The sequence below is a fragment of the Typopeltis vanoorti genome, chromosome 15, assembly GCF_054136105.1.
Source record: "Typopeltis vanoorti isolate ZY-2024b chromosome 15, IOZ_Tvanoo_1.0, whole genome shotgun sequence".
NCBI classification, from domain to species: Eukaryota; Metazoa; Arthropoda; class Arachnida; order Uropygi; family Thelyphonidae; genus Typopeltis; species Typopeltis vanoorti.
This window is the reverse complement of record NC_143563.1, coordinates 114,344,638-114,366,803: the sequence shown is the minus strand read 5'-3', so window position 1 is coordinate 114,366,803 and position 22,166 is coordinate 114,344,638. Positions and strand designations below refer to the sequence as shown.

The window sequence follows — 22,166 nt, the reverse complement described above, 5'->3', positions numbered from 1 at the left end:
TGTGGATCGTTAGAATATTCGCTTCTTGTCTCACCATAGTCGGGAAAGCATTTAGAATTGCTGCCTCTTGAAAGAATAGAAATGTGGGGATGGCGGGGGGAGGTCGAAACAAGGTTTGGAATGTTATTCAGAATGTTATGTAAATGTTATCAACAGTAATGTTGACAGTGTGGCATATCTCTAACCTTCTCATCAAGCTCCTTAAGACGCTCTTATAAGGGGTATTTAAAAACTAATTCAAGTTCCTTATTTAAATATCACCTACAGTATATAGTACACGAAAATTCTATAGAAATTGTGTCAAGTTGCTTAAACTCAAGCAACGAATGCACACAGCATGTATAATACGGTAGCGCTTATCTTGAGCATTGTATACGAATCTTAACTTCTTTGGAATTCGTTACTTTTAGGTGATGGTCGGTAACACGTACGGGTATATATTGTTATAGATAACTAACGTGGTTTTGTTTCATTCTCATAATTTTTTACTTCTAAATGTAACGTGGTTGGAGATAAGTTGCCTTCTTTTTCCATGCAGCAGACAAGCAGAAAGGTATGTGTAGAACGAACAGTGTAAGAAAACATATCAATCGGCTTACTTGTATATAGTCTAAGATCGCAATGCATTTGAAATTGTTCCTCGCAGTTAATACATATTTATGCAAGTTATTTCAAAAGATAAAGCAAATAAAATATTGTTAAATGAAGTGTTGACTTTACCGCTGTATCAGCGGTTTCCTTATAAATTTCTTTTCTGCTTTGTAACCAGTGTTGGAAAAGCTTGCTCGAAATGAAAGACGACTGTTGCACTTACTTGTAACATGCTCACTCAACACCAACCTGTGAATGCGAGTGGGGCCCCATGAATGTTATTTTCCTCTAATTTTTTACCGAATTTTTATGTTCTGTATATACAGGTATAAGCAGCAGTGTTGGTCAATCCTCTGTGCCTTGAGAATAAATATTTATTTAGTATTTTCTTCGTGTCTGTGTTTTATTCTGCTATAATCGCATAATAATACAAAAATATGATTTGAAGACTTCAACGATGAAATTGCTTTTCAATCCGAACAGGTTATAAGCTTTTAAACAGTACAGTATTTAAATTCACCGGGGCATTTTAATCCCCATCATAATATAGAGAAGGAATAATTGACTATATATAATTACATTATTGATAACACTTCGTACTAATGCATCATAGGAGTTTGTCGAGAAATAATCAACAAATCAGACCTCGTTATTTTTATTCTCCATATTTTTTTTTAATTTATAATATACAGAATATCCGATTTTTTTACTTTTATTTCTTAAAAGTTACATCACTGGATTTCAGTTGTTAAAATCGGTGGCGCACCCAGACGGGGGGGGGGGGCTAGGGAACTCCCCCCCCCCAAAAAAAAAAAAGAAAAAAGGGAAAAAAAAACCTAGAAAATTTTCCAAAAATGCTTTGCTAATTAAAATTCATTTTTAAAAAATGTATGTTGTGTCGTGTCTTCCATTTCTATACTACTTATGAATTAGTGATCATTGCAGATGCTCAGTCATAGGTCATATGCGATGCGTGGTGTGTATTCTCAAATCGTCTACTCAACTTTCCCTCTTCCCCAAGATTAAATCCTGAGTGCGCTACTGGTTAAAATATAAACGCTGCATCTGTTCGTTGGTCAATGTCTTGTAAGCACAGATGGATAACATAAAATGCTGGAAATGCGACTGATTTTTCTGTGGATGCCAAATGCTGCTTGCAAGCATGCATAGTAGCGGCCTTAACCTTTTCGAATCCTTTTTTTTTCTAGGTCAACAGATATGGTTATTGTATCTCGGTGGATACCACGTACTTTGATGTCACACGGTAATTATCAGCTTTGTTTTTCTTGGAACATACACTTAAAAGAGAGTTGACAATTAAACATCTGTCATTAATAGATTAGGTTAACACGGAAACAAATAAACGACCTACAAAATCCAGTCGTAAATTACTAATAATAGCATTAGATAAGTCATTACAAATATGATTCAGAAACACTTTTTTTTTTCTTGTGGTAAATTTGGTTTTCAATTATTTTTGTAGATGACAGCACTAGTTTAGACACAATGGCAGCCTTATCCGATGTCGAAGAATTGGGATCAGGCGTGGACGAAGCTCTCTGTCCGTACTGTAAACGCAGCTACTCCAGCAAGGGAAACCTACGTAGGCACATAGAAGAACACCATCTGCTCAATCGAAAATTCCAGTGTGATATTTGCTTCAAAAAATATTCGAGAAAGGACTACGTGGAGGATCATAAAGAACTGGTGCACCACGTGAAGAGCATCCGCAAGAAACGGAAATCGCCTCATCTAACTAATATGCGCATGTGGTCAAGTAGACGACTGCATAATCATTGAAGCCTCAAACACGTTTTAGACTGATGGGTTTTTTCCTGATGAAAAAATTGGTATTGTAGCTACAATGAGAATCTCTGTTTCACAGAACTAAGCTTTATAAAAAAATAAATGAATGTTTCTTTCTAGTTCTTTTAAAATTCATTTTGCAATTCACTTCATTTGACCAATATGTTTTTCAATTTTTCCGTAACATCTTTAGCAGAAACATGCAAATATAACATCGAAATGCATTGTGGTAAACGCAACATGGCATCCTGCACCTTGGTCGTACGAAGGACATGGGAACGTTACTTTCGTGTATAGAATCCGCTTGTTCAGTCGAACATCCTTCACATCATATTGAGGTTGTATATATATAGAAGAAAACTGCATCCAATCGAGTTCAGGCAAGACTATGATTCTGTGACCCAGTAATGTGACCCAGCTTCTGTACGATACACTTTGCCTAAATAGTCATTAATTTTTTTTTTTTTTTTACTGAAAATTACAGATAATTCCCAATTGAGTCTTTTAAAAAGAGAAACCGTGTGCTGTGGTCCTCAGTGACTAAATTTTGAATTTTTATAATATTTAATTTCAGTAGAAACTTCTTCATTCAAATTGCCGTCTAATTACTCAGAGTCCTCTGAAGGATGGTAAGAAGTGAAAATGGAGCACAGTCGTATATTTGCAATTGATTTATCCCAGAAATTCTGATGCATGTTTTGCTAAAAAATTATTCAAATACCACTTAATAACACCTGGTTTTAACACACAAGTTGGTATTCTATCAAACATGTCCACAATCTGATTGTCATTCGCAATACATGTTTTTCGTTTGAAAAAATGAGCACTTAGGGGTTAATAAAATGAAAAATTTGATATTGTGATAGAAATTAGGCGTGTTGTTTTATATTAAGTGGAACTACTAATTCACAATCACAATACTTCTAGCAAGTAATATTATATTATATTAATCACAAAATACGACCATAACACACTCAAATATACTCCGAATAGCAATACTAGTGTATTTATATTGTCAGTGTGTTATTGAGGACACAGTGTAATCATTGGTAACGTAGGTTTAACAATCGTTCACTTATTTTCATGTATGCCACCACTTTTCCAGATTCCATGATCATCCTGTCGGACGCCGAGGATCTCATAGCAACAGTGGACGAAGTCATCTGTCCGTATTGCAAAAGGAGTTACTCCAGCAAAAGTAATCTGCGCAGACACATCGAAGAACGCCATCTGAGCAATCGGAAACGCTTCCAGTGTGACATTTGTTTCAAAAAATATGCCCGAAGAGATTACGTGGATGATCATAAAATTCAAGTACATCGGATGAAGAATATCCGACAGAAACGGAAGTATGCTCGCCATATATGAATATCCGAGATGAACGTGGACTTCAACACATTTATCGGTGGTTAAGTGAGAAGGACGATGTCTGTGTAGTAATATTGTGTGGTGTTGCTGTGTACTCCTAGATGGGTAAAGCTGTCTCCTATCTGTGCTTAGCCGGGCAAATTTCATCCTTCGTTGAGGCGGGGGGAAGGAGTGCCGTTTCATGAAGAACTATCGAAAGAAAATTTGCTAAAATTTTACTGTTATTTTTACTTACCCCCTTAAAAGTGCCTCTCTCTCTACTATGCTAATACCGTAAAGGTAGATGGGTACTTTGTTGAACGGTTTTAAAGGGATAAAAATTATCCGTGCGTTGTTATAGCTAGATAGGATGCAATATTTGCTCTTTTGAAACTTCGAAGAAGGCTCTAGGAGCAAACACAAACTGCCATATCCATCGAACTGTTTTTAATTTAATCATAAATTCATTAAACTATATATACAGTATATAATACTGTGATTCTGCTTTGATAGTTCAATGTATGTTCACAGCACAATAGATAAGCATTTCATAATCGATATTCTAGTCCTTTGAAGCATTCTCAAGGTTGAAGAAATTACAACGCAAAGGCACACATTCAAGAAATGGATTACGATACGAAATTCAAGCAGACTCTTGATTGCACCCAGTGCAGCTAAAGATTGGTGGATGCGCTATTTTCGGAAGGATGAAGGGTTACATTGTTATCCATCCGCCAGATCTTCGGCAGTTTCAACTAATTGTACCCGGTGTTCAGTAAGGCATATTATAGTATTTCCAAAATACTTCTGGAATTAGCTGCGTGTTGGGGTTTCATCTCCGTCTCACCGAGTGACGAAAGAGCACGTGTCATGCCCGACCCACTTTTGCCTTACAGGGAAGTGAGGGGAAGAGAAACACTCGACTGCCTTCACGACTACTCACTTCTCTGCCTTGAGAATGCTTTATAAATCGAGACGATATGCTGATAATCAAATGTTTTATCTTCTTTTACCTTTGTCAGGTGAAAATACATTAAACCTTCAAAATAATAGGCATAACTAAACACGTCTGAATACCTCTTTATACCGTAGTTTAGTGACATACACACAGGCCAGGCACAGATGAGAGAGGGCGATCGGCAAAAGTGGCCAACATACCCACTTTGCTTCCTAGTCGATATTTCGAACTTGAAATTGTTTTTACTGCCTGAGTTTTGTATATGAGATGGCTGTGTAATGTGTAAAATCGATAACTGATTCAAAATGGTGTTTGACTGTATGTCATTTCAATGAGTGTTGCAATCATCCGTTCACATAAAAAAAAAAAAATCAACAGAATAGAATGCTAATAAAGAAAACGTAATTGAAATGTGCAGGTATTGTGGATGTCAAAGTTTGGAAAAAATATTTTCAGTGTATTAACGATCTAGAAGTCAGGTATTTTATTATTTCAGACCAAATAAAAAATTTTTGACAGTGTTCTGTTGTAGTTATTAAAACACTTGCATGTCTGCACTATGAATTCCACAAACACCCCTCCGCAACAGTGATTTAAATAATAAAAACTATATTTCTGCCTACTTCCTTATACAGATAACAACCACTTTTACAAATGTATTTCTAGAATCCATTGTGATATTGATTGCAAATGTACGTGTACGGATTAATTCTTTTCGTGGAAATAAAGAAACAAACTTGTACTAGAGAGGAAGATGCAGCCCAAGAAGCCTCGAAAACCAGTTCCAACATTAGTGCTTTGTTTAACAAGAACCACAATATCCCCCCCCCCTCCATTTTTCTTCTGTTTCTTTTCCCAGTTAATTCAGTAATGTTTAACTTTTGTTGCAGAACAAATAATCGAATTTTTACCCTTCTTTCAGGTATTCTCACTGTGATCGAAGAGGCCACAGGTCAGACGGAGAAAATTGACGATATAATGGCTAGTCTCATGGAGCCTGTCTGTCCGTTCTGTAGTCGTGCTTACTGTAATAGGGGTACTCTTAAGAGGCATATAGAGGAACGCCATCTGGCGAACTCCAGGAGGTTCCAATGCGATGTTTGTCTTAAAACGTTTAGAAGAAGGAGCTATGTCTTAGATCACAAACGTTTAGTTCATCATATGCAGATTTCTTAGCGAAGCGAACAGTTCTTACTTTTCTTGCTCAAAGGGAACAGTTTTGGAGTGAATGAAATGGCCAAAAATCAAACCAAATTGCATTTTTAGTATTATTTTTCACAGGACCATCTCGTTTCTGTGCAATGTTGCCTTTTATTATAATCCAGTTAGTCCTTGTTAAGGCTTTACTGTTAAGAATTATTTATTAAATTGTTTAATTTGAAGTTAAACCAAAATGTTGAAAATAATGTACAGTTTCTATGTCATCCATCCATCTATAAACAGTGTTGACTGAATTTTTTTATGAATAAAAAATATAAATTGTTTTTTCTTTACTTGTGTTTTTCCTTTTTTTTCCCCCTTTGTTCATCACCAAAGTATTTTGATAGGAAACTGGATGATAAATTAGATATCGTGGATTATTTTGTAAAATACTACGCACAGCTGAGAAATTTCTTTGATAATTCACCTAAACCTAATTCATTTATTGGAAGTTACATTCATTGACATTCTTGGTTATAAAAATAGCAAACATAGTTAACCATTTAAACAGGTTGTAATTAATCCAGTGAATTTGGCAGATCAGTGAGTCAGTATGTATTTTTTTCGCTTTTTATCAAATGTATGCTGTTCTGTTACGCTGAATGTATTTAACTGCATCCTGAAACCAGAACAAAGACAGGTACTGTAGTGTGAGTTTATCATCACCTCATTCCAATTATTGGTGTGAAAAAGAAATTAATTCTTTCGGGGGGATGGGAACGTAGCAATTCAGCAAGAGTCATCTATATTTTGAACAGTTCTTTAACTGCTTCGAATCATCCGAATTTTGGATATTGATGACTGGATGGTTTTGTTTCTAATTATTGGTTTTCTCCGACTCTAGACAGAAAGCTTGGGGGAGGGGAAGAAGTAGACGCTCCACCCAAAAAATATATTATGTTAAAATGTGAAACAGTTTGTGTCTGTAAAATTTTCAGATCCGCTTATTTTTCTCACTGCAGTAAAATATAATAATATTCAGTTCGTAATGTATGCATTTGAAAGCATGTCAGTTACTGGTTCTGATCATTTCCAAAGCTTCACTTTTTTTACGGCATCTGTACGAGTATATTAAATAATATCGAAATGTATTTCAAGTGTCATTTTTATAATCAGAATTTTTTTTTCCGAAAATAACTTTCATTTCTAGCGGTCATCACATTTTACAGGCATATCCTCCTCCTCCTGCTTCCTCAAAGTGTCTGCTCTCATTCAAGCAGGATCGTAACAGTTCAATGATGACTCTGATTTATAAGTCAACGTGTTTATTTGCAGTCTATTATTTCAATTATGACAATAGTATTATCATCTTTTTAGCGTCATCAACTGTGTGAATGATGAATGATGTGGCTTCAAGTTATGCACATTTGAAATAGAAATCTTTTCGTGATGATCTCTAGCATGAAAACAAACTTAATTTATGATGAGTGAGTACAGAGAAAGGCAATTATTCTACAAGCCATTAACTTTTTTTTTTTCAAAGTGTACTTACCAATTATCAAATGCGAATTCAATTAACAATCCATGTAAGTGTATTACAAAATAATTCCTTGAGACACAAACAGCTGCACTAGGTACAAATAAGAGACAGATGAAAGTTACACAGTTGACAATATATATTCACCTTGCTTCCTGGTAGATCGCTTCGACGGAAAATCGATTTAAATGCCTCACCATTATAAGATGTCTATGTAACGTGCACTGTTACTGGTTCAGTTTCTAAATGGTATACGATTTCAAAATAAATAAAACAGAACAGAATGCAAAAAGCGTCAATGAAATGTGCGAATTCAAGTATTTTGTATGCATAATAATGTGTTTTATATATGCAAGGTTTGAAGAAATATTTTGGTATATTAAGACGACTTAAAAGTCAGATCAATAACACTCTTCTGATGTAGTTATCAATAAACATGGGTATACATGCACAATAAATTTCATAACCGTGTTTTAATTTGTGTGCGTGTTGAATTCCTCTTCTGCCTATTTCTTTATACAGATAACAACAACAACAAAAAAAAAAAAAGCACTTCTGGGAATCAGTGTGATATTGATAATAAATGTGTGTGCCCAGATTCAGTTTAACCTAGCGTATTTCTATATATTATTATCAAGTTCACGCACACTAGACAGGAAGATGCAGACCAGGAGGCCTCCAAACAATTCAGATATTTGGCGCATTCTTTAACAAGGACCGCGATATTCTCTCTCTCTCTCTGTATATGTCTTTAGGCTCTTAGTTCAGTAAATGTTTAGCTTTTGTTACAGAACGAAAAAATCGAATTTTTTCTCTTCTCTTTCAGGTATTCTCACTGTGATCGAAGTCACAGCTCCGATGGAGAGCATTGATGATATAATGGCTAGTCTGAAGGACCCTGTCTGTCCCTACTGTAGTCGTGCTTACTGTAATAGGGGTACTCTTAAGAGGCATATTGAGGAACGCCATCTGGCAAACCCAAGGAGGTTTCAGTGTGATGTTTGTTTTAAGACATTTACCAGAAGGAGTTATGTCGTTGATCACAAACGTTTAGTTCATCATATGCAGGTTCCTTAGGGAAATGTGTGGTGGAAAAGCTCTCGTTGTTGGGACTCAGACGGAAGGCTTCTGCAATGAACGAAATGTCCAAGAATCAAACCAAGTTGCTTTTATTTTCTTTCCAAAAGAACTATTTTATTGTCCCTGTGCAATGTTACCTTCTGTTATAACGAGATTAAGTCCTTGCTAAAACTTTAAGGAGGACTACAGTTAAGAACGTGTCTGGTTATTTATTAAATTGTTCAATTTGAACTAAAATCGAAACGTTGTTGAAGATTGTTGCTCACACAACTGCATTGCAATGTACAGTTTTTATGTCACATCCATCCATCCAACCATAAGCAGTGATTGGTCGAAATTTTCTTTGCGAATAAAAAAATGTATTTATTTTTACTTGTTTATAAGTGTGTGTTTCTTTTCAAAATACGATCCACAGAACGATGTTCAACTATTACTGAAGTAGTTTCTTACCAAAGGTAAGCTTCTTTCACTAAGTATTGGATGATAAATGAAATGTCGTTTATTCTGTTAATATGTGTAAACATAACACATCTCGGAAACCTTTTCGACAGTTCACAAAATCCAATTCATTATTTAATTTACTGAATGTTGCTAATAATTGCGCTGAAATTTCTGTGCATATAGAGATAAAAAACATAGATCGCCATTTGCCAACAAAATATTGTAGTTGCTCAAATTAACTTTGCCAATTGTGTGCTTCATTAGTGAGTTATTGAGGCTTGCTTGCATTTCAGAGGAGTACTGTTTTTGATAATGATTATTGGTTTCTCTCCCTTCTCGTAGCGTACAGGACTCGGTTAAGTTTGGGAATGTACTTAGCTACCACCTTTGAAAGCAAGAGTCAAACCAAACTGTAAAAAGGTGAGTCGGCATTGCATGCATTGGTGTTCATGCCACAAACTCTGCATACATAAATAGAAATTCAACGAAGAGATGGAAATTGTGTGAATTTATTAATGAGCTCCTGGTACTTGACTAATCCCCCCCTTAATTGAAAATATTTTGTAGTATTCAAACAAACTGTTTGGAAGTAATAGGGAACATTTTACCATTGAACTGTTGATATCGGGATTAGTTGTCATGGAAACATTGCATCACATATGTCTCTCTCTCTCTCATCAAACTCAACTTTTTAATTATATATTTAGTAAGATATAGTAACCCATCTGATTCTTAGTCATAGAATTTTATGTGCGGATATCTTCGTCTTGTCACCAAAGTGTCTAAGTTTAAGGATAACTTGCTGATAATTTTAGCCATATAAATAATACTGAGGATAATCATCAAGATAAGTGTGAACATCAGTTGGCAGCTGCACATTTCAACAGCGAAATTCAAAGACTTGTTTGTTGGTGCATTCTGTCCACAATATGTAAAAAATGTGGATTTTTTAACATTTTATTGCGTATTTTTTCACTTTCTCGTTTTATTTATGAAGCAGTTTTTTTTTTAAATTGTACTATCTCGTGGAATAAAAAAATACCGTCTGTGTAGCTTTCATAATAAAATATTGTTTTATTTCCAGTGTTTATGACTTCAAAGATGTTATCTTGCACTGACTTTATTCACTTAAATCATTTTTTTAAATTTCTGACTGCCAACCCAGTCAGTTGTGTGTAATGTAATCGTAGAGAATGATTCGGAAGCCTCTTTTCTCCCTCTACTTTTTTATTTTGAAAAACTATTTAGAAAAAAAAATCAGTATCCGATGTCCAAACAGTACTCTGGTGCTCGGATGTATTCACTTACACACACGCATTGAATTACACCGTGTATTATTTTTAAGAATTTAAACGAGCACAAAGTGAAGTGTGTTTATTTTTTCACCGTTGGAATTTCATTATTGTTACATGCAAACTTTTCTACAAAGGAGCATACGCACTGCGCATGCGTCGAAACACGTTTTAAAAGCCAGCGCATATTTCTATTATTCATAATATGTTCTTTTGGTATACTTTGAAGCCTATTAAAAAGAAAGCCACTTACAAGATCACTTACAGTCTGCTGTATGACAGGTGCATGTATGAGACAGTAATATAACGACATATTCTTGTTTTCAGATGCGATGCCCATCTCTAAAGGATCTTCCATTGACATCGACGAAATCGTCGCCAATCTCAGGGAACCTGAATGTCCGTACTGCGGCAGAAGTTTTTGTAGTAGAGGCAATCTCCGCAGGCATATGGATCTTCACTTCCTGCCCAAGAGGTTCCAGTGCGATATCTGCTTCAAGAAATATTCCCGCAAAGACTACCTCACCGAACACAAGCAGATGGTGCACAGCGTCAGGATGGCTCGCCGTCGTAAAAGGGTTTATCACCGCTTCTCGTAGCCGGATTAGCAGCGCAGCGCAGAAAAAAAAATTATTTTTTATTGGTTTTGCACGCGGGCAGGGGTGACACTGATGTACCTGAAATAGTTGCATATGATAGCACTCAGTCCAAATAAATTTATCTATAAAAAGAGATGTTAGAAGTGTTCATTTGATTTTATGACGTCACTCGTCATGCGCTACGCATTCAAACCATGCGCGCTAACAAACAATGCTTAGAAATCCTATAAATCAATCAGATGGAGAAACCATAAATACAGAAAAATAAATAAATAAAACAAAATAATAAAGAACGAAGGAATAGGAGTGATACTTCAATTATCCCAACCTAGCTTCTTTCACTGATGCTTTATTATCGATGATTTGATCGGAAGCAGCGTACGTCATCACAATTACGATCAGCTGCTCCCCACCTACACGTGATTCTGTCAATAAAATCAAGCGTTCATTGTGGTAAATGAAACATTAAATTACCGGCCTCGTTGACTGGGTGGTTTAGCACATCCACTTTCCAACCAAAGGCTTGCGGAATCAAATCCTGTAGTGGATGAATGTCTGCGAAATGTGCAATAGGTTGACACCACTTCACAAGTGGGAGGGGTATAAAAATGCAGTAATTCTTCTAAAAGAGAACAACGAAACTGTGGATAACTAAGAAGGGTAGTGAGTCCTGTATCGAAGTCCAAAAAAAGTTAATAACTTATCATTTTTATACGTAATTTTTATTTGATTCAAGTGCCGAATACCATTTAGTTTTAGGCATAATTGGTACCGTTCTGCCTCATCAAAATGACGGGTTCTTAACTGAACGAAACGGAACCAGACAGATCCAAGGTTTTTCCAGTTATGAATCAAATCGAGCCCTTTAATTTCTTTCATCCCTTCAAAAATAATCCTTCTTTTTTTATTGTTTCAGAAAATATTTTAATTCGGTTTGTGTCCTTTTCACCGTCAAAGCAAGACTGTGCGTCCACCGACAAAACGTACGCCACTCACGAAATCCGGTTGGTGCCAGTGTGTGTTATTGCGTCCGGGTGTCCTTGACGACGGAAGTTGGTGTCGGTTAGCGTACTTGACCTACCTACCCCTGACGGCAGGGAAGCAGCCTGTTCGATTTCCAACGTTCCTCGCCTGAAGTAGCTCAGTTTTCAGTAAGCGAAGATCGCCCGTTGTCCTCTGCAAACAAGAGAGAGAAAATGGCAGAAAGCACCTCCATCTGCTTTTGCAGTCGTGCATATGACAATTTAGAAACTTCCCTGCGCCCTTGTAGTTGGATTCCAATTTCCGATTCCTTTAATTGGATTTCTTTTAATTCAGTTCATGTGCTGGCCGCCCTGAGCGTGTAAACACACTTATGGAGTGACGGATTCTATCGATTGCCGACCGTTATTTGTTTTTCTCTTCATCGCTTACAACCTGCTTGCTTCTCTCTCCTTGATCCTCGTGACCTTTCGTGCGTAGCTCGCGCAGATCACCGTAAAGTTAGTGATAAGATCACTTAATGCGGGTACAAAACGAGAGAATCACCGTTGGCTGATTTCCGTGCTTGCAAGCATCAATGAGTTAATCAGTGGGCGTAACATTCTCCGACTGCTTCATCTCAAGAGCTCCGATTTCCCCCCCCCCTAGTTTTCTTTAATTCAGTCCGAACTATTCTAACCCTTCCCTCCACTAATTTCAGTAAGATGTCATTCTTGCCCACCAAATAAGTACATCTTCAAATATTTGAAGGCGCACGAAAGTGAACACAGGAAGAAAATTTTCTTACATGATGCTGTGCGAAATTGGATCACAAAAAACAGGAATTGGATTTTCGAGCGAAGACAACTCAGTTCATCCGACATGCCTTCGTGCGAAAAAACAGGAGGTTCGGATGCGAAGACAGCGACAAAAAAAATCCTCACAACAAACAAACCTGCCGATGAACACACAATGAAATTATTTTTCTAAAGTGAAAAATATTTCATTTTAAAAGCATCGTTTTAATCAATAAAATGCACACGTTCTCTGGGCCTAAACGTGCGCAACAGAATTCTGTTGTGTTCATCAAAACGCATCCGAATTCTAATAAAATTTCGGTTCCTTCAGAATTGGCAGCGCTTAACGAAGAAATGACAAGACTGAAAGAACAGTAAAATAAACATGTTGAACGTAGTTTTATGAGACGTACGTAATTTATTAAATGCTTGCGAGCTCATAGCCATGGCTCCTCACTGACGTCTTCTCTGTCAACCCCATAGCGAAGGTGTTGGGACTTTCTATTGGCGCGTGTCGGCCGTGCAATTCCGTCCACTTAAACTCTTCAGAAAAAGTTTCTCTCGGATTGAGGAAGATTCACAGAAATAAATTGAAAACAGTAAATCACAACAAAAAAGAAATACCCCATTGATATTAAGGGGTCTTCCGTAAATTACATTATGCTGTTTTACTGATTTTGAAAAAGCCCCCTTCCTTCCATAAAATGGTATCAAACTGTAATGGAATACGACAAAAAAAAAATCCTCACAACAAACAAACCTGCCGTTCAACACACAATGAAATTATAAACAGATTTCAGTTTAGCATCACAACACGGTGTCTATAGAGCAATTTATGGTTGAGCTTTAACCAAAAAAAAAAAAAAAGAAGTGAAATATAGAATTTTCTTAAGCCTTTAATTTTCAGGACAGCCGATAGAAGAACCAGTTGAATTATATTAAGGTGTCGAGATCCTTCAAATGATGCAGTCAAGATGTGCAGATATCTGAAGTAAGGTTTTAATCCCAACTGCCAATTTTATGCTGACACGCTCGCATAAAATAATGCTTGGGACGTTCGCGATTTCGTTTCCTGCGTATTATCTTACATTATACTCGACATAACACATGCGATGTCATTTTGTTCCAACCACAAGATTGAGTTTATAAAATTCTCCCAAGATGAGCTACACGTTGATCTCGTACAAAAGCAACTGTATGGTCGTTGATGGGGAGGGGGATGAATTATACAGCGAGAATCCAAACGAAATTAGTAAACGCAGAAGATAACCACAACGAAGATTAATTCCGTCAACAAAAAAGTCCGCTTCCACAGAATTCTTCCTCTTTAATGTGGCTCTGCTGGAAGATCGTTTCACTTTCAGCCAGTAAACGTGCTCTAAGGTTTGTAAATATAAAATGACACGTGCAAATAATAAAAAGTGGTTCGCTGATTGCGAACCTGTTATGTTACGCACTTTTGAGTGCTTTTCAGTTCATGTTTTCTTTCATTCTCCCAATTTGCCACGTAAGAATTTTTGACGGCTCATCGCAGAATGTTTTCTTTTGCAGCCGCCTTCCTGGAGAAGACGACGGTCATCATCAACAACGACGGCACCCTGTCGGTGCACGAGGATCCCGTGTGTCCGTACTGCCACCAGAAGTTCTTCAACAAGCAAACCCTTCGACGGCACATGGAGAGGCACGTGCTCATCGATCGCAAGCGTTTCGTGTGCGACATCTGCCACAAAAAATTCTGCCGCAAAGACTACGTGCGGGAGCACAAGCAGAACGTTCATGGACTCGCGAACTGAACTGGAGGCAGTGCCGTAACGAGGGTATGAAGCGCCTGTGGCAAGTGTCTAACTCGCCCCCCCCCAACCCAAAAATGACAACAATTTTGAAAAATATAAATGTAACAAGTTAAATTTTACTAAATGCAGTATGTTAAATCTTAATCCCATCAACATGAGTTGCCTGTAAATCCAATTATGTGTTTGTACAAATAAATAATCTACTAAATAAGAATAAATTTTTATTCATATTCAGTGACAAATAAATTCAAGAAATACACGACGTAGGTGTAATATAATAAAAACATAAATAAGTTCATCATATTTTACAAAGAAATTTTTCTAGCTTTTTCATTTGCAAACACATCTATTATATCGTCATAATTCAAAGTTTTTGCAATATCTTTTTCAATTGATGCTGTAGACATGTTTGTCAATCGCTCTTGTCCAATAGAAGAACGAAGGTACAATTTTCAATTTGCTAAACGAAAGTTGGCAGGAAGATGTTCTTACAGGCATTCTCATGAAAATCCTTAATGCTACGTCTAGTTTGGATACGTGTTTTGTAATGAGAGTTCGTAATTTTTTTTTTTTTGCAAGATTTGAATCGTCTAAATTTTAAAAAACTTCCATAGCTTGATATTTGAAACTCAATTTCACATACAAATTCTGGAGCATCTAAGTCGCTATTACATTTCAATGCCAGGTCAGCTGCGCATCGTTTGAGATCATCCAGCTGCATAATTTTTAAAGCGTGTCCATTTAAAAAAACCGAAGTCGTTTGCGACCTCTGGTAAATCTATCATTGAGGAGTATTAGATCGAAACTTCACACATTCCTTTTTTTAGTAATGCAGTTTCATTCATGGCAAACGAATCATCAGTAGCTTTCCCACCAGGCATATTTTTTTATTTTGCGCCGTCTCTTTTCTGGAATGCACGTTTCAATATGTTTCGGCTAAACTTTTGCCGGATTGTGAAGCGAATCGAAAATACCATTTCGGTATTGTTGAATTTTATTTTTTAGAGCTTTTATCATTTTCGACTATGTTTTTTTTTTTCCTTGTAAAAGTAAATTTGCTTTATTTATCTTTCCTAATACTGTATCTCAAAATATTAATCGTACAACAAAATTAAATTTTGTTAATAATTTTCGCAACATTCGAGCCTTTGTTACAGAGTCTACTGTAACTTGTCTTTCTCCATCACACATTTCATTAAGAAGTTGTATTATTGAAGGCATTTGATTTCGTAAGGCTTTTACCGCGTTAGCTTTCGCGGACCACCTTGTGTCACTTAAACCTTTAAGACGAACAGATAATTTTTTCCTTTAAAAGATCCCGTCTACTAGTGGAATTTACAAAAAAGTTAAACAATTGTTGCAAAACATGATTTCATTTGAACAGATGTTTGTGCAGCATGAACGTCTATTAAATTAAGGCTGTGAGCAGTGCATGGAACAAAACTCGCCATATTGTTTAAGCTTCTGGCTTGTACCCCCTTGTATTTACCTGCCATTTTCGCTCTATTATTATCTGACTGTCATCTTATATTTCTAATATTTAATCCGTCTGATATTAACTTTTTTTTTGATGTCATTCGCAAGTGCTTCGCCAGATTTTGCACGTATTACAATAAATCTGTGAAGGTTTCTTCAATGCTACATTTATTCGTCTCAGGATCAATGTTAACATAGCGCAAAGTGTGAGTTATCTGTTGTGGTGAGAAGTGTCAGGTGTGCTATCAAATAAAATAGAAAATTATTTTGCTCTTTGAATATTTGAAATAATATGCTGTCAATTTTAGAATAATTACAACTATATTAATTATATCATTTTGTATTACAGGAGAGAAATAATTAACTTGATTTCTCTTGTGACTTTCAATATGTTGCGCAGTAATAGGATCGTAATGACTAATTACTTCTATCGTGTTCAAACATTTTCCGCATTAGGGATCAATTTTTTCACAAGTTCCCCTCAAAGGGCATTATTTTTTACGCAGTGCAGAATGGCAGCCAAAATAACTTTAAAAATATGCCTCCACTTTTCTTTTTCTTTTAAAATTGCTTCTTGTAATTGATCGTCTATAAAGCCACTTTTCTTAATTTTTGATTCGAAAGTTTTCCATTGGACGTAATTTTTTTATGATATAATGAATTTTCATGACGTGGTAACATAGGATTTAAATGCTGCCAGTCTCGAAACCCCGCAGTGGTCCATACATTCTGATTTTTTCAAAATTAATACATGGAAAACAGAACAGTGCATCTTTTCGCTTGCAATATATCAACCAATTTCTGAGTACTTGTTCTCCGTTTGACATGGTTTTTACAAACCATTTTTTTTAATCAAAATCCCGATTTTCTGTATTAGGATAAACACTTATATTATCGCACATTCATATCATATATGAATAAGGCATGGAGTGTGAAATTAGACTGGCTTCAGTGCAAATGACAACAGCGAAGTGATGCACTGGGGCAAGTTGTCTTTATAATTGTGAATAGGTTCGATACAGTCAGAAAAAAGAAAAAAGAGCACTAAAGCCCTACTTTACCTTGGGCAAGTTCACTGCTGTACTGATGGTTAGAATAGCCTTTAAATGTTTTCGCACATCTTGCGAAATCATGCCGAACTGAGTCTAAATATTAAATGAGATGCGCAAGCAAGCGCAGTACTTTGTATTCTGTTTTTTAATTTAATTTTCATGTGCACATTTTTAAACGGAAGTAATTACCTTGCTACTTTTGTGTTTAGTTGAACTTTATGTAACGGCTACAAAACTCCTGTCAGCCGTTGCCGTTGAAACATGTGAATCAACGTGCCTGCTGAGCGGAAAAAAGTAGCTCAATCGGCTTTAGCAGAAAATCAAGGCGTGAGTAGAAACAGGAAATGCGCCTGTTTGTAAAAAAAAAAAAAAAAAGAAGTGAAATATAGAATTTTCTTAAGCCTTTAATTTTCAGGACAGCCGATAGAAGAACCAGTTGAATTATATTTAGGTGTCGAGATCCTTCAAATGATGCAGTCAAGATGTGCAGATATCTGAAGTAAGGTTTTAATCCCAACTGCCAATTTTATGCTGACACACTTGCATAAAATAATGCTTGGGACGTTCGCGATTTCGTTTCCTGCGTATTATCTTACATTATACTCGACATAACACATGCGATGTCATTTTGTTCCAACCACAAGATTGAGTTTATAAAATTCTCCGAAGATGAGCTACACGTTGATCTCGTACGAAAGCAACTGTATGGTCGTTGATGGGGAGGGGGATGAATTATACAGTGAGAGTCCAAACGAAATTAGTAAACGCAGAAGATAACCACACCGAAGATTAATTCCGTCAACAAAAAAGTCCGCTTCCACAGAATTCTTCCTCTTTAATGTGGCTCTGCTGGAAGATCGTTTCGCTTTCAGCCAGTAAACGTGCTCTAAGGTTTGTAAATATAAAATGACACGTGCAAATAATAAAAAGTGGTTCGCTGATTGCGAACCTGTTATGTTACGCACTTTTGAGTGCTTTTCAGTTCATGTTTTCTTTCATTCTCCCAATTTGCCACGTAAGAATTTTTGACGGCTCATCGCAGAATGTTTTCTTTTGCAGCCGCCTTCCTGGAGAAGACAACGGTCATCATCAACAACGACGGCACCCTGTCGGTGCACGAGGATCCCGTGTGTCCGTACTGCCACCAGAAGTTCTTCAACAAGGGAAGCCTCCGAAGGCACATGGAGAGGCACGTGCTCATCGATCGCAAGCGTTTCGAGTGCGACATCTGCCACAAAAAATTCTGCCGCAAAGACTACGTGCGGGAGCACAAGCAGAACGTTCACGGACTCGCGAACTGAACTGGAGGTGCTTTTGTTTGCGACCGTTATCGACTTTCAGTGGCCTTGTTTCCTGGAGTGCTTCGTGTTATTCGTTACCGAGACGGTCTTCCCAGGCCTTTCTATATTTTTGTATCTTTAAGCGGACGCATTGCGACGACCAGTTCGCGATCAGCGCTGTGGAAGCAAGTTCGAAGATTTCCGAGGGGTAAGGTGACTCAACTAGAACTGATTATTCTTTTTTTTGTTTGTTTGTTTGTTTTTTTCTTTTGGAGCGAATATTTTTTTAAAGTTAAATCCGTTTCAATTGCTGTGGTGGTCTCAACTCATTTTGCTGGAATAAAAGCCTTTTCACTTCCAACAAGTATTTGTTTCTCTGATCACGTGACACTCTTCGCAAACAGCCTTCCAGACTGCATTTCTTCCGCTTAGGACTCACAACATCATAGACAGAATTCAGATCCAATTCGACACTTAAAAAAATTAAAAAAAAAAAGTCTTATAAACCGAAGTAGCTATAGAAGCTCATCTAGACTTTTACAAACAAATATGCCGCGGTGGTGGGATTCGAACCCACGATCTTTTATCAGAGCGCGCGTATAATATCCACTTGGTCAACCAAGCCAGCAAAAAAAAAATAAATAAAAAAAAAACATTAACAGCAGTAAATAATCGAAATATTTCGCACTGATCAAGACAGAAATTTCCACGATGATAGCGTTATATCCTATAGCTGGAATACATTGTCGAATTTAAGTTAGGTATGCCATCGGAAAAAAGAAATGGAACTTATCAAGCGACTCAGTAGCTGAAAGTGTGAAAATAATCTGAAAAAAAAAATATATATATATATATTATTATTACCTGACGCCTCCAGGGAGTCCAAAGACTCATGGAGGGAGGGTACCTACTCTACAACCCTCCGTCTCCACCTCTCAATCCACAACGAACCACATCATGTACACCAACGCCATAAGGGAGTACGTATCAACTTAACTCAGCTTGATTTTTAAGAAAAAGAGAGGGGAGAAAAAACTTGCACCTCATCCAAATAAAGCACGCAATAAGATATGTCTTACACGTTTCTTACTTGTAGAATCGTGTAAAGCATATCTTACATGGTTCTACAAGCACGAAGCTTGCTCCTGTCTGCTTCTTTAAATAATTGGTTCCTCCCTGGTCAATTAGAGAAAGAATCGGATATTGAAATGAACTAATAAGATTGTCACTAACCGTCTTCTTCATACGTAAAATTAAAAGGATCGTTAATTGTTAGAACTGGAACTTTTAATCTCTGTTATTGTTCCCTATTCGTATTGATATCCTGGAGTGTTATTCAGGTGAGAACAAGTCATTTAATAGACCCTTAAGAGTTAAATGACAAATATCGAAAAGAGATGGGAAAAAAAAAAAACAAAAAAGAGCATTCTTCAGCGTTGCTTTTCTTTTTCTAATATCCATCCTCCACGGTATATCAGTTAGTTATACGAATGAAGGTGGATCCTTGCTGAAATTCTTTGCTGAGGAAAAAAAAATGTACAATTCGGAGTGGAGAAATAAGCTTATTCCATTTTCCATAACTTCAATTCTGAGTTTTGCGATAAAAAATAAAACCAATACATCGGCGAATAACATCATTTGAAATTGGTAAAAAAAAATCGGCAGATAAAAAGAATCGATTGTAATCTCATCGTTATTTCCCTTACTACAATTTGCACGGGCTAAAACTGATTCCACCCAACCAGCAACTGAGAACCCCAGCTGAGGTAAACCACCACCGGAGAAGTGGTGCACTTCTCGTAAAATCTCCGCCCATTTGGAACGCCAGATGGTGGCACTTCGCAGATTGTTCAGTACTGCCGAACTGTTTCCCAAGGGTACTTGCAGACGTGATAGTGTTCGGTTTCGAGAGTAATCCTCCCTCCTGTTTGATTCCTCGCTGCCTTCTTAACGCAGTAGCCAGAACGACCTCAGCGAAACAAGGCAATCACTTCTTTGTGGGCGATTTGGGTTCAGTTAAGGCGGCTTCGCTGTCTCAAATTCGGTGAATTTAAAGAATTTTGTTGTCAACTGCTCTTACCGAGCCATTCTGCCGAGAGAGAAAGTTGCTCAACCGCCTGGCGCGACCAATCGAGGTGGTCACGTGCTCTGAGTGACGTAAAAGCCGCTGTTGTTCTGCGTTCGTGACCTCCACCGTTTTTCATTTTCAACATTCTTTTAACACTCGGGAGGTCGAATCTGATCTGACAGATACACGCTAATTGTTAACACGAATATTCTTTAACCTGTCTATTGCATAGGTTGAAGGTCATGAGTAGCTGCGCGTGAGTATATTATGAGTGCTATTTCGCACTTTTGTTGCTGTCAGTTTGGTTTAACACGTGTTATGCAAAGATTTGTGATATTTGACCTGCGGAGGTCACGGCAGATCTGACAGATACTTGCTTATTTTGTAACAAAAATTTTTATTCTTTATATTTCTTTGTTTCAATAATTTCTAGATTGTAACTGAAAATAAATAAACCGTCATGTATTATTACTGAAAGAGAGAGCCAAAGGCTTATTTTTATCATACATATCCTCTAGGTGATGTGCTTTTCATTTATGGAAAATACTAAGGAAAGTCATCTGTAGCTTGTCCCACCTTTGCAACGAGTTGCCCAAAGTTGCACTACTTATGCTTGTGTTAATGTTGGATTTAATATTCACTTAATTTGTACCATCAAGTATTATATTTGCAGTGTTTGTTCTTTTTTTTTTTTTTTGCATTTTAGCACATAATGAATGTATCTAGTAATGAATGTATCTCTCAGATATACCTCGTCCTACGCTGCAAAATTACGACCTCGACCTCCCGAGTGTTTGATGCACCCCACTCGAAGGAGGACTTTCCCAAGACGCGCGTACGACACCAGAAAATGTTCTACAGCTCTCCGATAAAAATAAAAGTGTTATGGATTATAAAAGAACAGTCTGATTTGTACTTAAGCTTTTTTTTTAATATATATCGTATTGGGAGTATCTCAAATGCTCTCAGCACCCACCAATGAAATTGTCAACAACTTAAAAAATAATAATAATAATTTAATGCGAGACTATGCGCATGTCTTGAAGCTAAACTGTCATGCGCATTATAACATTCATTGGGAGCGATAATTTTCAACATTGTAACCATCACTGATTTGGACTTGAAATCAAAGAATCGATTCTTTTTGTACAAAATCAAGAAATAGTAAAAAGTTGGCTGTGCAAACCTTCTGCACTCGCATCCAAATCTTATATTTACACTGGACAGAACGCATTCATTAGTTTTCAAATGGCGTTCAAAACCGAGCACGCATCTTTCCTTTTTAGACATGCTGATTGTGACTCGATTTGTAAATATGAGGAGAGCACGAATGGAAATATTCGTGTAAAATGAGAAAATAAAAAAAAAAAAAGGGGGCGAGGTGGTTTTCCGGCTCCAGCACCAAAAGTAAGTAATGGCGTTATTGTTAGGGGAAAAAAAGCATTGACCTGCGTTTCCCCTAACTTCAAACTCACACCAGGGAATATAAGCAACTTAAGCAAACCCCTAAAGAAGCGTTCAGCGATGCCAGTTTAAAACAACTGGGATCTACGAAATGGGATTGGAACATCAGCAGCTCAATGGATCGATTTGGTCTTGCTGTAAAAAAGGTTTAAAAAAAATACGCTATTGTTTTTTAAATACCAACAGATAATTGTCAATCCCTAGTACCAAACAGAAGGGTTGATATATGTATTGGAAGTAGACAAAAGAATTTTAAAAATGATAATAAGAAGTAATAAACACGAATCGAAATCATTCTAAACCACGATTTTGTGAACTGAGTTTATTAAAGAAGATCAAACTCTAAACCAGCAGCGTTTAAAACCGAAACATCGCTTGTTATATTACTCGATTGATTGTTTATTTTTATTACTGAAATGGCTTTAAAAATACGATTAAGTAAAATAACATTAAACGCAAAAGCGTTGGACAATAATCAGAGAATT

The 22,166-nt window shown here is 36.7% G+C and overlaps 1 protein-coding gene across 6 annotated transcripts in view; it reads left to right on the top strand.

The window, feature by feature from the left end:
- LOC150099090 (uncharacterized) overlaps positions 1 to 22,166 on the top strand; it is a 479,515-nt gene that overhangs the window by 445,290 nt on the left and 12,059 nt on the right. Inside the window, exon 5 of one of the 6 annotated variants that reach the window (XM_090405404.1) lies at positions 17,929 to 18,413. The exons of 2 other annotated variants lie outside the window; for them this stretch is intronic. In XM_090405404.1, coding sequence (XP_090261530.1) covers positions 17,929 to 18,170 — 242 coding nt within the window. In that variant the 3' untranslated portion in view covers positions 18,171 to 18,413. Of the gene's footprint in view, positions 1 to 5,624; positions 5,894 to 10,519; positions 10,805 to 14,099; positions 14,357 to 17,928; positions 18,414 to 22,166 lie in introns of those variants that run through there. 3 more of the 6 variants (XM_090405405.1, XM_090405393.1, XM_090405396.1) reach the window with 3 other exon arrangements.